Source organism: Dreissena polymorpha, chromosome 4 (genome assembly GCF_020536995.1).
Source record: "Dreissena polymorpha isolate Duluth1 chromosome 4, UMN_Dpol_1.0, whole genome shotgun sequence".
NCBI lineage: Eukaryota > Metazoa > Mollusca > Bivalvia > Myida > Dreissenidae > Dreissena > Dreissena polymorpha.
In genome coordinates this window covers 65,613,855-65,630,548 of record NC_068358.1, presented here as the reverse complement: position 1 = coordinate 65,630,548, position 16,694 = coordinate 65,613,855, and the positions used below count along the sequence as shown (strand labels likewise).

General features: G+C 36.3%; 1 protein-coding gene across 4 annotated transcripts in view; it reads left to right on the top strand.

The window, feature by feature from the left end:
• The window catches only part of LOC127879873 (synaptotagmin-6-like), a 58,603-nt gene that overhangs the window by 31,781 nt on the left and 10,128 nt on the right, over window positions 1–16,694 (top strand). For 3 of the 4 annotated variants that reach the window (XM_052426938.1, XM_052426939.1, XM_052426942.1), the window contains exons 2-3: window positions 13,558–13,747; window positions 15,076–15,213. In XM_052426938.1, the coding sequence (XP_052282898.1) occupies window positions 13,558–13,747; window positions 15,076–15,213 (328 nt within the window). Of the gene's footprint in view, window positions 1–7,795; window positions 8,342–13,557; window positions 13,748–15,075; window positions 15,214–16,694 lie in introns of those variants that run through there. The other variant, XM_052426941.1, reaches the window with a different exon arrangement.

The following is a 16,694-nucleotide window of genomic DNA, read 5'->3' as shown; positions in this document are numbered from 1 at the left end:
TTTATCCAATGATACATTTTATGACATTGTATACTTTTTGTTTATATAGTGGAAAGCATCATGTTTAAATACCCGAACCTCGAGTAATTCAGGTTATCGCAATTTAAACCCAGTAACTTGATTTCGTTTGCCGCAGAGTCGATTACGCACAACCAATTTTCGGTTACATGTGTCCAAAAACATCTTGTCAATTTACGGGCAACCTTGCATAAACGTATGTAGTGATTATTCAATCATTAGGTTATATCCTATATACGATGGTATGCTGTTATTTTTAAACTATTTTGAACACCATCATACTATACTGTATTTGAAATAAAAGGTCACTCGCTTCTATACAATGAGTGACATCCCAAGATTTGTACAGTGACCATAAGGTAATTTTCGAAATGCTATCAAAAACAAATCTGTAAATATAAAAAACAACAAGTCTAACTCCATGCAGAAACAATTGAAACAAAGCATGAAGCATGACACGCAATCTATATTCACTCTCGATGTAAGACATGTCAAATGATTCTGTAGAGAGGGTAAATATGATATTTAAATAAGTGGAACAAATGAAGGACATATGAAATACAAATGAAACATATATCTTTATATTCATGTTTATTCACGTTAACCTGTAAATCACCGCAAATTACCAAGGCCGCGGTGGTCCACCGTGATCGCGGTGATCCACCGTGAGATTTATTGCCCAATAACGCCCGCGCTCGAGTTTTTATCAACATATTTTATAGAGCCTGTCACCGCGATTCGCCACGGCGACATCACTGCGTTCCACGGTGTTCCACGGTGTATCGCGGTGATGAAAGTAGATGACAAGGTTGGCCAAATCACGGTGATGCAGAAATCAAAAGGCAGAAATCGCGCTAGACGTTGTGTATTCGGCGAACAATGCTATATTATACCTCACTTTCTGTTGACAAGATAACAAGACAAATGCGAACCGAAATGTGCTTAATCGGAATATATTTATTTGAGATATGTTTTAATTGCATGTTTTATGTAGGCGAATATATTTGATTATGTTGTGAAAGGCGTTTTACAAATGGAAAGTATAGGACGTGTGTCGGACCGTATTTGGTACAAAAACGAATATGGTACATTTGTACCATATTCGGCCGAATATGGTACAAATGTACCATACTCGGACCGAAGATGGTACAATTTTCGACCGAATATGGTACAAACATTGTACCATATTCGGTTGGAATAAGTTTTTCTATGCTCGCCAAAACGTATTTGGTACATACCAAAAATACTCATAAAAATGAAAATGGCCTACGTATATGGTACATAAATTATGTATTTCTTAATAAATGAAATAGTCTGCCGATGTGTAAACTTTTTTTCAAACTCAAATACATTGTATTAACCTAATATTGGAAGTGACAAAAGTATCATCATCATCATCATCATCATCATCATCATCATCATCATCATCGTCGTCGTCGTCGTCGTCGTCGTCGTAACTAGCAGTAACAGAAACAGCTAACCTAACCACACTTTACATGGATTTTGCTGGTTGTGTAACTGTTTCGCCGGCTAGCTCCGTCGGTTGCGCGTCAGATTGGCACGCAGGCGGCCTGGGTTCGATTCCCGGGCGGGCCAGATACTTTCGTGGAGATCATTAATAGCAATTTTCAAATTTTTAAAACTTTTTTTTTCGAAAGTGTATTTTCACCAAAATCCGATTTAAGAGATTTTGAGCTCTTTTAAATGAATATATCTCTCCAAAAATAAGGATGTTTGACTGGCTGCTTTAGACAGGTGTGACTGTATTCCTAAACATTACTTTGTAAAGTTGATTTGTCGTTCCGACGTCATATTGCTGAGAAGCCGACAAAGCTTTGAAGTTTCCGATTTTTTCTTTGATAACGTGCCGCTTTAAAAAGGCGGGAATTTTGCACACGAGTCTTACTCAGAAGTCAGTAACCATATTTGACTTGGCGGTCGGCAAGAAAAGTTGTGATTTTCGACTAGAAAGAATTGAAATCCAAACTTTCTTCAAACTTCAAAAGAATTCTTGACAGTAAGTACTGTACATAATTTTAATTTTCAGTTGTCTTAATATGCATTGATGTTTTAACATGCATTGATTTTATGTTTTATGCCCCCCCCACCCCCCCTCAGAGTGCATTTGCAGTTGTCCGTCCGTCTATCCAATTGTCCGTGGCATTCCTTCCGGGTGCGTAACTCCTAAACTGCTAAAATATTTAAGCTACAGTCATTTTTTCGAAAGTGTATTTTCCACCAAAATCAGATCGAGCTCCTGTAATCTGTAGATTTGAACATTTTAAATTTTATGGAGTTTATAGGTCTTTGACCTTCGAACCCTGCCTAGTCGTGACTTCTGGTGAGCGACCTAGGCCCCCAGGGCCCCTTCTTTATATCCCTTCCATCCACGTAGCATTGGTTTCTACAGACCGTTTGTCCGTTGACCGCCATAAGTTTGCCCGCTATTTTTCCCCTGAATTTGAATTCGGTTGGATTTCAATGAAACTTTACATGAAGTACTTGCTACTTTCATTGCGCATATTGCCCGGAAGTTCGGATTGTAAATTTTAGCGGAGCTATCAGACGAGTGATTTTAGCTCAGCTCATGTCGTGAGACATTCGTTTTCGACACGCGGTGTTCAATACAAGCTCTATTAACTAATGAAGTATAAATGTATAATAACTTATTATATTATTTCAGATGAAGGAAGCAATTAGGAGAAAAAGGAAGCAATTAGGGTGCTTGCCCAGGTCGAAGTACGACATTATTGTCAGATGTTTAAACGGATCGTTCGATGTCCCTGTGAAGAAACGGACACCTGAAGAGAATAATTGTTTGGCCATGATTAGAAAACGTAAGGACTTCGAGCTTGGTGACCGGGGTTCTTTATTGTGTGGCGGAAAGCAAGTCCTTGTGAAAGAAGATCTTCCTAGATTTGTTGAGAAGATGTTCATGGAAAACAAAGGATGTGGAGCAAGGGTTATTTACAACAAACTGAAAGTAAATTACACGGGGTTCTCGGAACAAGCTATCCTTGAAATACTGTACAATAGCAAGTATTACCATGAGAAGTATCCGAGATTTACAAACAAGCCAAAGCCAAAGACAATTACAGAAGAGGAACCAGGCAAAAGATGGCAGATTGACATAATTAACATGAAAAATCAAAGTGTTAGCTACAAGGGGTCCACATACAGTTATATTCTACAAGTCGTGGACGTTTATTCTAGGTACGTTATGCCAAAACCCCTGAAAACGAAGAGTTCGCGTGAAGTTGCAAAGGCATTAGAGGACGTGTTGATGGTTAACCTTGCCCCTGACATCATCCAATGTGACAACGGACTGGAATTTAAAGGCCCTAGTATGAAACTTTTGTTGAACAAGTACAACATCAAAATGATCAATAGTAGGCCGTATCATCCTCAATCACAGGGCAAGTGTGAAAGGTCAAACAGTGTTATAAAGGCCAAGATTCTATTTGCAACAAAAAGTAAACGTGGATTTAACTGGGTCGAAGGGCTTCAAGATTTAGCCTATGCCATAAACACAAGTTTCAAACGAGTTCTTGGGGGTCTCACGCCCTTTGAAGCCTACTACGGAAGAAGTCATGTTTTTACCAAAGAACGTCATAGTTCTCGTGAAATAAAGAAAACCATACGGCGAGCAAATAAAAAGGCTTACAGGTCGCTGTTGAAAAACGCAACTTCCCCAAGCAAGTTCAAAGTAGGAGAGACAGTATTAATTCGCTATCCCTTTCGAAAATCCAGGGTGCCAACCAAAAGATATGTTATCGAAGGCAAGGTAGAAAAAGTAAAACGAAATGGTGTTTATATCGTGTCATTTCAAGTACCGAACAAACCCGAACTTGGATTCGTAAGCAAATCGGTTGGGGTCGAAAACATGACTAGCCTAACTGTTGCGTTAGAGAAACAACGAAAAATTAAAAAACATTCATTAAAACAGAACCGCTCAGAGAAACAAAATCACAGAACTAAGTACTATCATGTTTTAACACACCATGAAAATCTGCAGTTGTTGGATGGGGTGAATATTGCCATGGACCCAAATCCGGATGGAAATTGTCAATTTGCTGCTATATCGCATCAACTTGGTAAAATTGGTATATACAAAGACGTAGATGCTTTACGTAAGGAAGCAGTCCATCACATTGTAGAAAACAGATATTTCTATGAAACTTTTGTCTATGATGAAACATTTGATGAATACGTTAAGAATATGTCTAAGAATGGGACATACAGCGACAACCTCACGCTCATTGCACTTATGAGAGAATATAATTTGCAGTGCCTGGTAGTTTCTACCCGAGGACTAGAACACTCATCAATTGTGTCAGCAGATGGAAAGTTCGATGGTGATGTTGGAACAATTGCATTGGGGTATTTCCCAGAAGGATTTGGCATGCATTACGTTAGTATCCGTATCAATCAACGCGTGTACAAGGACATAATATCACGCTTAGAACAGTCGTATGACAACGGTGACTCTGGCGACAGCGCTGCGTCTGGCGACAACGCTGCGTCAGGCGACAACGCTGCGTCTGGCGACAACGGTGACTCTGGCGACAACGGTGACTCCGGCGACACCGCTGCGTCTGGCGACAACACTGCATCTGGCGACAACGCTGCGTCTGGCGACAACGGTGACTCTTGCGACAACGGTGACTCCGGCGACAACGGTGACTCCAGCGACAACGGTGACTCCGGCGACAACGGTGACTCCGGCGACAACGCTGCGTCTGGCGACAACGGTGACTCCGGCGACAACGCTGCGTCTGGCGACAACACTGCATCTGGCGACAACGCTGCGTCTGGCGACAACGGTGACTCCGGCGACAACGGTGACTCTGGCGACAACGGTGACGTCTCTGTGTGTTCAGCCCTGAAAGAGCTTCAAGATATGATAAACAATAGGAGGGCACAGAAGCGAACGACTTTTCCATTTCTGATGTTACCACTTCACATTCAAGTTGAAATTTTTAAGTACTGCATACAATCAAACCCGTCAATCCAGTTTGTGTTGGCGAAGGTCGGCAAACCCTTTAGAGATTTAATAAGGTCAATGAGTTTGCAAACACCTAGAATTTACATTCGGCCGGATATTGGACTAGATACTAGTAACAGAAATCCTGTTAGCGTTCGTTTCCTATTAACAAGAGCGGGCAGAAACAGCGGTCTTATTTCGGCAATAAAAGAAATCATCAAGGGGCCAAAATGGGCAAACGCATGGCTGCGTTTGCGTGTTAGTGGAATCGGTTGGTATGATATCATAGATGTCATGTACAGACATTACAGGTGAAATATACATGTATATCGGTGTTTGGAAACCTGTTATGTTATTTTTGTGATTGATGATTATGTTCTTCTACCGGAAATTTGTTGTCATTTGCTCATTTACTGGTAACTTTTTACGAAGCACATTTGGGATATTTTGGCTGCTACTAAAATGAATGTATATATGTATATTATGTCTTGTCAAAATGCTACAGTTGGATTAAAATTTAAATGCTGTTCTATGTTCTTCAATATTACTTTGAAAAATCCTGTCAGTATACCAATAAATGAAAAAAGTACAAGTTTGTTGAATCTCTTGAATGAAACAAATTATAAAATACAAAATGTAAAATGAATATGTGATGATGATGATGACAAAACATTTGTGATGATGATGATGGTAAAAAAATTGTGATGATGATGGTGGTGGTGATGATGATGACAGTGGTTATGATGATTGGGGTTTGATGATTGTGGTGATGATGATGATGATGATGATAATGATGATGATGATGATGATAACAAACGTTTTGGGATGATGATGACAGCGATGTTTATCGGACGATGATGATGGTTATAATGATGATGATAAGTTTTTAGATGATGATGACGGCGATGTTTATCGGCCGACGATGATGATAATGATGATGATGATAACAAAATATTTGTGATGATGATGATGGCGATGTTTATTGGCCGATGATGATGATGATATTCTCATCGTCGTCATCATCATCACAACATCCTCATTATCGACCGAAAACATCGCTGTCATTATCATCACAAAAAAAACTTTTGTGATCACCATTACGATCATGATAATGGATATGATGATGTTGGTTTTGATGGTGATGATGATGGTGGTGTTGGTAAAGATAACAACGATGATGATCATTGGGGTGTTGATAATTGATGTGATGATGATGATGATGATGATGATGATGATGATGATGATGATGATGATGATGAGATAACGATGATGATGATGATGATGATGATGATGAGATAACGATGATGATGATGATGATGATTACGATGATGAGTGTGTATCATATTCGGAACGAATGTGGTACATTTTTCATCCGAATATGGTACAAGTTTGTACCATATTCGGTCAGGCATTTTACCCCAAAACTGCAGATACGTATATGGTACAATTAGACAGTTGTACCATATTCGGCCGAATATGGTACAAACTTGTACCATATTCGTTTTTGTACCAAATACGGTCCGACAGACGTGTTTGAGATATGCAACGTAACCTTTGGTCAAGTGAAAATGCCTGTCCTCAAACTTTCAATCCGAAATTGGCTTGATATTTGCTTGTAAACGTATATTTCATGAAAAAATAACACCCTGTTAATATATAAACATGAAAGGAGAACAATTATATGTGCTTTAAGACAATTGTTTACTGAAAAAAATATTATATGTGGTAATAAATATAATTAATAATGTTTTCTGGAAATTCATTATTTGCAAGTCTTTTGTTGGACCCAATGGCTCATTGATGCAGTTATCAGTACACACTCTTTTTAAATGTATTGATAATATAAAATTATAATTCACAACATGATAATAAATTAAACATAAACTAATTTCAACGTTTCATATTTTCAGAAAGAAAATACAATGAATGTAAACATGTATTTACATGTTTACAGAACTTGTAAAAATACTTAAAAGAAATATCATATTTGTTACGTTTTCCATTTGTTCAAAATGGTCTGACGACTTTACAAACAACTAAACAAACTCCATCGGAATGTTTCATGTTTAACACATAAGAATGGAGATCTATTACATTCTTACGGCAAATACTATAATTGGCAAATATTCCCAGACCAATGACCGCTCCATGCGACGGGTATTAATTTTCTTTGCACCTCGAAAATAACTATGGCAACGTCGATATGTCATTAACAGTTCGCAAAGGCTATACTCTTGAATTGGTCATTTCCGCTAAGTAGGAACTGAGAAGCAATTATTACAGCCGCGGCGGTATGATGTATGTAATTTTCTGGTCAAGGCGTGTTTCAATTTGAGTGGGTCAGTGATCGCAACTATTCTGGTACTTCAAGTAAATAAGGAAATAATACTTACTTGCTGAATTGGAACATAAAATGAAATATATTTTTTAAAGAGGATCTAGTATGCATTCTTTTTTGAACGTCGCCATATAGAACTGGTCTAAAATGGGAAGTGTTGTTTTGTTTCATTTCAAATGTTCTCTGACACTATCGACGGCTCTGTCAGAACCTCGTGTGCATTTAGAGGCTAAAAAGTGATACTCTTAAGTTCGTCTGCTGTCTCAAATAAAACAAATATGGTTGTAACAGCTGTTGCGGAATGCATTTTTTATATCATTAAATAGCCTTGGGTTTTTTGTTTTATCTTACGCTCAAAATTTCCGCTAACGGACATTAAGCGCATCGATCGTGTTTTAGTGCCCGAGCGACGCGAATTTATACTTAAATACCAACAGCGAAACAACATCATTTTATAGTAAAGGTATCTTTGAAGCTGGATCATATGGAAGACTTACGTCGAAGTTAGAAATTAGAATTAGCCCAGCACGCTGTAGGCTGTAAAAATCGCTGAGAAAAAAGATTGTCAAATCGGTTTTCATCGTCGGTGTTTTTTCATTACCAGATGAAGCCACAAGCGTAGATCTATCGGCTGTGAATTGGTATAAAGAGATGTAACAGTCGTTAAGAGCTGCTGTGATAGTGGATAAAACTGTTTTGTTTACATGCGGTTTGTTAACGTTGTGTGAAAATAATACATGTTACAGGAACTAATAACTTTTAGAAGGTTCATGTGTGCGTTCCTTTATATACTGTTTACCTATATGAATACTATGAGAGTTAACATAGTGGCTCTAAATCGATATTCTTATATTGACAACTTAAATTGCGTGTTTGGAGGGTTCTTCAAAGTTACAGCGTAAGAAGGAAAATATAACTTTTCGTTGACAATGGAGCTTGTCTCCACAATGAGCAAACTCAAACGGAAGTGCCTGAGACGCGCTCAAACGGAAGTTGCCGATGTACGTATATTTCAATATACGATCATTTTTATGTCTTTACTTGTGTGCAAAAGTATTTGTCATTTCGAAAACTTTGCATCCACCCTAGCCAACTATTACGCTTCATATTCATATAAGCTTATTGCAATGAAATACGCATGACAATCTACGTTATTACGCTTCATATTCATATAAGCTTATTGCAATGAAATACGCATGACAATCTACGTTATTACGCTTCATATTCATATAAGCTTATTGCAATGAAATACGCATGACAATCTACGTTATTACGCTTCATATTCATATAAGCTTATTGCAATGGAATACGCATGACAATCTACGTTCTCGTTTTATGATATTCAAACATTAATAATTAGACAGTCAAAGTACATATCCGTCATCCTACATAATTAGCATTTTATCAGCGTATTACCATAGTCCCTTTTTTCCAACCAACTATGACAGGTGTTTTCAAAGGAAAAACAGTCACGTTATTATTATGAATGAGCGTAATAACAAAATTGCATGAGTGCTTATGGCATTCAAGTACTACAATATTTTTCTATGCAAAAACTCGTATTTCCGCCGCTCGAATTTGTTATGAACTCTGCATACGCATGTCAACCAATCGATATGGTTTGATGATTTCCTTAGAGGGGCCGTCCAAAGATTTTGGCATGTATTGAAGCTTGTCATTAAATGCTTTATATTGATAAATTTAAACATTTTAACTACAAAATCTCCAGTAAAAAAAAACAAGAATAGAATTTAAAAAAGGAAAATACATAAACCTCAACAGGGCTCAAACCACTGACCCCTGGAGTCCTGGAGTAAAAAGTCTCCCGCCTTGACCACTCGACCATCCATGCTCATGCTTAGAGCGGATGTTTTTTTTACCTATATAAGCAATCCTAAAAATGACATAATATAATGAAATGACAACAACAGAACTTTCTAAATTATTCAATCGTTTCGCGTCTCACGACGCTTTATAATTTTCAGGTTTTCAAATCATCAAAAGATGCATATAATAGATATTTAAGAGCATGGTAAATGGTCGGTATTACTATTTCCTAAAAAATATCATAACTTAAACCAAAATTTGCGATTCTGAAGCAACTTTTTTTTATTTTGTCAATTTACCAAAACGTGAAATCTGTTGGACGGCCCTTTAGCATAACAAATTAACTAACGTTCCTGCATTGTCGGTTAGTATAATTTTCAATTGATATTTCGCTTTTGTTGCCAACATAACAAGCCTATATGTGTAGCCTGGCTTTTTGTTTACGAGGCCTACTTATACAAAACAGATGTGCATTTCAAAACTTTTAAAACATCAAATGTATGTGAGATTATGTATTAAGTTTTGTGTATTAAATATAAAGAAATACAAAGTTTACAGGACTTCAGATTAGTTATCAAAATAAATGTTTAAATATTTTAAACGTAAATATGCAGGAGACTCATAGATTTTGTATAAAACGTGCGTTGTTGGTAGATATATTTTGACACTCCCCAATAGTTTTTACAAACATTAACCATAAATGAATGAAACATGATAAAATAATGTTTATTTGCACGTTCGGCGAACTTTTGTTTTATCGACCTATATGAAAATGCAACAGAAAACTTTGGCGTATTTGTAGTTTGACATATACGGACTCGAACGATGTGAAATGTGTATGTATTTATATAAAAATTAGTGTCAATGCTTACTTTAATGCATAGTTATAAAGAAAGTATAAGATTAAAAAATTATCATTTAAATGTTTTATTAGAGCATTGAATTTGAAGTTTAAAAATTGCTTTAAATATTTATGTCAGCAAAAATATAACATGTTAACCAAATTTACATGTGTATGTCGAAGCTACATAGTTACCATTTGACGAGGCCTTATTAAACATAATAATAACCTCTTATCTCGCCTATATATCTATCCAACGGAAGCTATCAGCATCGATTTCCGGTCCAGTAGCCATCTTGAAATTATATTACATGCACGTCGCCGGTAATCAATCCGGTTGGCCATTCATTTGCTCTCGATTGATCAACTGGTAGTTAGCCCATGAGATAATTACTACATCTATACATCGACCACAAGGCTTTAACGTTGCATACATGATGTTCATGTCGTTCATTACCGTCGAAACTTTTCTAGTGAAAATGTTCATGTCGCGTTTGAAGACAGTATACTGTATTTGGTTTGCTAATGATCTGCACTATTGATTTTTTCTCTAAATCAAATCAATTCCAATGAAAATGTGCATGACGCGTTTGAAGACATAGTAAAAGAGTTTTTATGACAATTATGTAGAAAAAAACGACTACGAATCTATGGCCTATCGCTTTTTTAAATTGTCGTTCATTACTGAGGGTATTCACACATTGTTTGGTATCTGTAGTCAAATTCTACACAAGGGACATTTCAGTATAAAACTAAAGTTTCATTTAACAAGTATCAGCTCAATTTTTAAGGAGATCGTTAATTGTGACTTCAATAATTCTCAAGAATAAATCGCATTGCGAAGTATACAGTTAATACCGAATTTTATGAAGCTTTTATGAAAACCGGTACCATCGTTATCTAGCGGGGCTACACAACGTTGATTTTCAAGGAAATGATCAAGAACAGCAAACGAAAAATCACCAGATGCTAAGTACGCAAGTACTTACAAGGCTGGTATCTATAATGTCATATTAATTAGATACTTTCCATAATGCATTGTGCTGCACGTTGAATCTTTTCTGATGCAAATATCCCTCACACATTACTTCTCTCTTAATTAATCAGAAATCAGATCACATTCTTGTCTGGACAGACAATGTGGTGTTCTACCACAATTTCGCAGAGTCTTCGTTCCTTGTCCTCACTGCCATCACAAGAAAATCCTACCAAATTTGGTAGGATTTTATTTTTTGTTTAAGTATTGTATTATGAAAAGAAGTATCATTTTTTGTATATTTAAATTAGCGAATAACTTTAGGTTCATAATAAAACGAAAAACAGAAATGAATTAAAAACAGTAACAATAACAACACTAAAATTATTGTACAACGTGGCTGGACTATCATCACGTTGTTGATTATGAAGGCAGGGATTATTTCAAGCTACGCTGTTTCCAGTAAAATATCTGCGCGGAGGTTGGTTCTACCACAACCGACACAGCATCTTGTGTCATTCTTGTGTGAAGGAGCGGTGAAAAAATAAAAGTATACGTACTTTCTTTTTATGTAATTTGTAATCATCGGCGAATGAAAGTATATGTACAAAATGTATTGGTCTTTAAAGAACGATGTTATCTGCTAAATACCAGCAGCTAAGTTTTTAATTTTCAAATGATATTGGTATAGTCGGATCTTTACACCCCTTCGGTAAGCCTCGGAACAACAATATAAGTTTCATATCTGGACGTTCATATCAGATGTCAAGTGCATGAGCGCTCAATGTCTTAAACAGCAGATTTTTTAATAACAGCTCTCGTCAGCAATAGGTAAGACACGTATGCTTGTCAATTTCATTGGCATTGTCTGCGTCAGATGAGACTTAAACCAGACATTAAATCACCCATTAATGCCTAACGTCTAGAAAAAAGGCCTTGGCGAACATCGTAAACCCAGATGAGACGCCGCATGATGCGTCGTCTCATCAGGGTCTGCGCTGTTTGCTGACAGAAATTTCTATTAGAAATATTCTAAATATAGAAATAAATATACTAGACATCCCTAATGTTGGAAATAAATTGATCCAATTTAGAAGGATGGGAGAGTCCACTAGGCATAAATGGGTTAAACCAGACATTAAATCACCCAATGATCAATTGATATAGGTCAGTATGGGAAAGTGTGATGGACATACATTTCTGCCGATCGACCAGACAGCTATCGAAGAATAAGTTTTTGACACTCTAAATAATTACCAATCAGAGTGAGACAGTACTTCTGGTACGTGTTTCAAGTTAATTGTCTTAACAGATTATCACTGGTCTATTCAATTCATATCAATAACCACATTAGGCTCATATTTCTTTTTACTAACGATTCATTCAGATCTTGTATTTAATGTATAACGATGCATCATAAAAAGACATACGAAGTTTGTTCAATATTAAGCTGACCGTGATGTTCTATCACATATCACCTATATAACTGTTAGAATTAGCTAATGTACAATATTACTATGGTAAGTGAACTGTGGCTATCTTGGAACTCTTGAATATTATAATTTAACACGACACGGCACATCGTTTTCTAATGATCAAAAGGGAAAATAAGTGGGGCTATTTTTCTTATGCTTTGAAAGCAGTTCCGGAAATTTGAAGAAATTTCGCATTGATTTGCAAGTGCTCAAACGAATAAATCCTGCAAGCTTTAATATACAAACAAATAATATCTGAAGTATGCATCGCAGTAAATCTGTCTTTGATGTATAATAGATATACTACATTACACAAACATTCACGCTTGATTAAGTTGGCCTATATTTTACATTTATTTGCATAATAGCTTCACTGTGTTTAACAATACCTATTTTCGCTTTGAAAAAAATTCACTCAATGTTTATAGATGACGCCAGACGTCATTTCGATTCGTTCTGGTTAGTTGACTTCAGGCAAACGCATGTGTGTACGTTTTTAAAAGAACGAGATGAGAGTATACATTACAGTAATTGCAATACTACAATACGCATTGTATAAATTAGTGGTAGAATGAAAATAATAAAGCTAGATCTACGGCTGTGTCTGCTTTTTCTGTAATTACCGAATGTTCTTGTTCCAATAATTGGTACCAAATCACTCAACCTATCGCCCTACTGATTTTAAATGATTACCCTTCGGAACTCCAATCTTTTGGCTATTACTGAAATGTCAAACACTAAACAGGAAATTACTTCTTAAACGGAATTTAGTCTCACACGAAGCACCATTCATATATTATGAGTATGACATCGAATAATTCATCTTGAAAATTTAACGAAGATAAAATTAATCATCGCGAGCTATAGAATAAACAAACTTTTCTATACATTTAACGAGAAATGATCCAACAAAAAGAAATATATAAATAACAATATTGACTTTATACTGATTCACTGATAACGGATAATGATTATTGCTTACTAGGCTGATTGTTTACCTTGATTGATTGCTTCATTCATTCATGCGTGTTTATTCATCTATTCGTTCATCTATTAATAAATTCCCCGATGAATGTTACATTATAGAATATTTTCCAGGATGTTCAGATAACCAAGGAACACCAGCGCGTGCAGCCTCGTTCTACATCCATCTCGTCACGTGGTAGTATTTCCACCATGTCACGCGGAAGCATCAAAAGCGATCCCTTCACGTGCAACGAGGAGACGAGCAGCATAAGTGCACGAAGTGATACGAGCGTTGACAGTTACGTCTTTGATCCTTCATTTGGTAAGTACATGGCCATTTTGTAAGTTCATGGACTTCTATTATTAAATTAACGGTTTATGATTGGTAGGCCGATTATCTTCATTTGGTCCATTCTAATCTTTCGTTTTGAAATATGTATGGCCTTCATTTGATATGTTCAAGGCCTTCATCTGGTAAACTCATGTTAGTCATTTTGTACATTCCTAGCCTAAATTTGGTATGTTTATGACCTTGTATGGAGAATTTAGTTCGCCCAAGGCCTTCATTATTAAAATGCTTTAAATACATGTTTGAATAGATGTGATCGACAACATATATTATCTTTTGTTGAAATGTACTCGGCGGAAGCAAGAGTTAAACATAAAGCGAGCGCATAAAGATATGGGTGCAGTATAATTATAATGTGTACATGTATCATTTTTATATCAAATAATGTTATTTAGATATAACTTACGTCTATGCGTTGCTTTTTTTACAAATGAGGTGACACTGGTTGTGCTTAAAGGTTTAAAATTGATTTTCTTGCAACTTAAGTCATTTGAGCAGAACAAAATTTGTTATATGATATCGAACCTTATATAATAAAAGGTATATCATGTTACCAATGTATTTGAATTACATGGGGGTTCTGGGTCATTTCTAAAATGCCTTCACTGAATATTGTTTTTGATAGCAAATGATAATATCATCAGTATTACTTGAAAAGTGTAACATTGAACACAAATGAAACAATTTCACAAATATACCAAAGATTGTTGTTCTCAATACACGTCACTTGTAATGGGATATGTGTACCTAATTATGTTTATACCATTTATGCCTAGCGTCTAGAAAACAAAGGCCATCGCAAACAGCGTATACCAAGATGAGACGCCGCATGATGCGGCGTCTCATCAGGGTCTGCGCTGTTTGCTTAAAGGAATATCTGAAAGAAATAGTCTAAATATAGAAATAAAATATACAAGACATCCCTAATTTTGGAAATAAATTGATCCAATTTAGAAGGATGGGAGAGTCCACTAGGCATAAATGGGTTAAAGAAACCGTGTTGTAAGATAAACTCGAATTTCGAACAAGGCTCCTACCTTGATAATAAAGCCTCTTAACCCTTTGCATGCTGGGACATTTGTCGTCTGCTAAAATGTTGTCTGCTGAATTTCTAAAATTAGCATTTTCTTCGATTTTGTTCAAAGAATACTATCAGAATAGCAAACAATTTGGATCCTGATGAGACGCCACGATCTGTGGCGTTTCATCTGGATCCAAACTGTTTGCAAAGGCCTTCAAATCGGTTCCAGCACTCAAACAGTTAATTCAGCATTTCGTAACGATGGCTTCTATTTTTGCAGGTGCTATCAGACCAGATTTGTACCCTAGGAAAGACGCCGTGCTACAACAGTCGTCCTTGGATCGTAGCTTCGGTCGTCTTCATGTACGACTCAAGTACGACTTTCGAACGTCTGACCTTGTTGTACATTTAATAGAAGGTGAGCGGTAAGGAGCTGATAATAAACAACTAAACATAGATGGTAGGGTTTCACAAATGAAAAATATTAATAGTACAGATATATTTTTTAAAAGTATATAGAAACACATATTTACAGTTTATACTTAACACTATTACCTATAAAATTAAAGCTGTGCTAAGGAATTTCAAGCAAAGAAAGAGATGTGAAATATTGCTAAGTACATACAACTCGATTTCAAAAATATACCTATATTTGCTTGAATGTTTAAATAAGAAGTAAAATAATTTTGTATGCAGAGCTCCAGATATTTTTTTCAGACGAGGGGTATTTCACTCATGATTTTTTTAATTGATGAGTAAAAATCAAAATCCGATAATTGTCAGGAGTATTTATGTTCAAAGGACCAGAATTAATAATAAATTGTACATGTAGTGTTGACTTGCTATTACAAGCAGTTTTGTACACAATAAAGCAATAACTTTTGTTTTATTTAATATACTGTCAATAATAGGGCGTACAATTTTTTCTGGTGTTACTAATGACGATGTCGACTTAATAGAGATCGACCATTTATAACTGGCTCGCCATTAACTTTTGTTTTATTTACACGACAATAAAACATAAACACATGCAGACGGTGCGGAACGTGTCACAAAAAGAAAAGCGCTTTCAGGACAGGGACTGCCGGTCAGGACGGCACAGATCGTGACGGTCATATGAAAAACAAGCAAGCAGCAAGTTTTCGCATTACATACGGATTCTAGTGGATTCATTGATTGCAAACCGGATTTTAATATATCTAACAGTTTAAACATGTGCTTAGTCACGTTATCTGAATGGTAAGCGGGTGGTATCCGTAAAACTTGTTTATTATATATGTGTATTTCGGCTGCCATCTAAGCAGTGCTTGAAGGAAAAAGGTTTTTCCATAGTGCCACACAAGAGATGAACTGATAGCAAAACTTATATGCTTAAAGTTGGGTGATTCGTTGTTTTTTTCGAATGTGATGTCAAATGTTTTCACCACTAGCGTATATCGATTCTCAACAATGCAGGGGAGAGTCCGTTGTATCAACATCAGCCTTTATCGTGGGCCAAAATGAAATGATACCGTTCTGACTGAGGAGTAAATTAGGTCAGGAACCACATTCGGTACATAGATGGTGATGTCACTACGTTTATACTGGTGTGGACACAATGACGGGAACCAGTCATGATAACATGAACTTATATTCATGTATAAACGGCTAATACGCATTGAAATTGCACACGATGCGTAATCCGAATTTAGCCAGGAGTTTTTTTACTCAACAAAATTTTAAGCCATGCGTATTTTCTTTTTTTCATGCGTATTTTACGCAAATACGCATCTTATCTGGACCTCTGTTTGTATGGCGGAGTTGGCACAGACTTGGTCGATCAGCAATGATTGAATCGCATGATGCAAAAACGATATTCCTAAATAATAGCGTCTTGATGGAACATTCAACAATCAACAA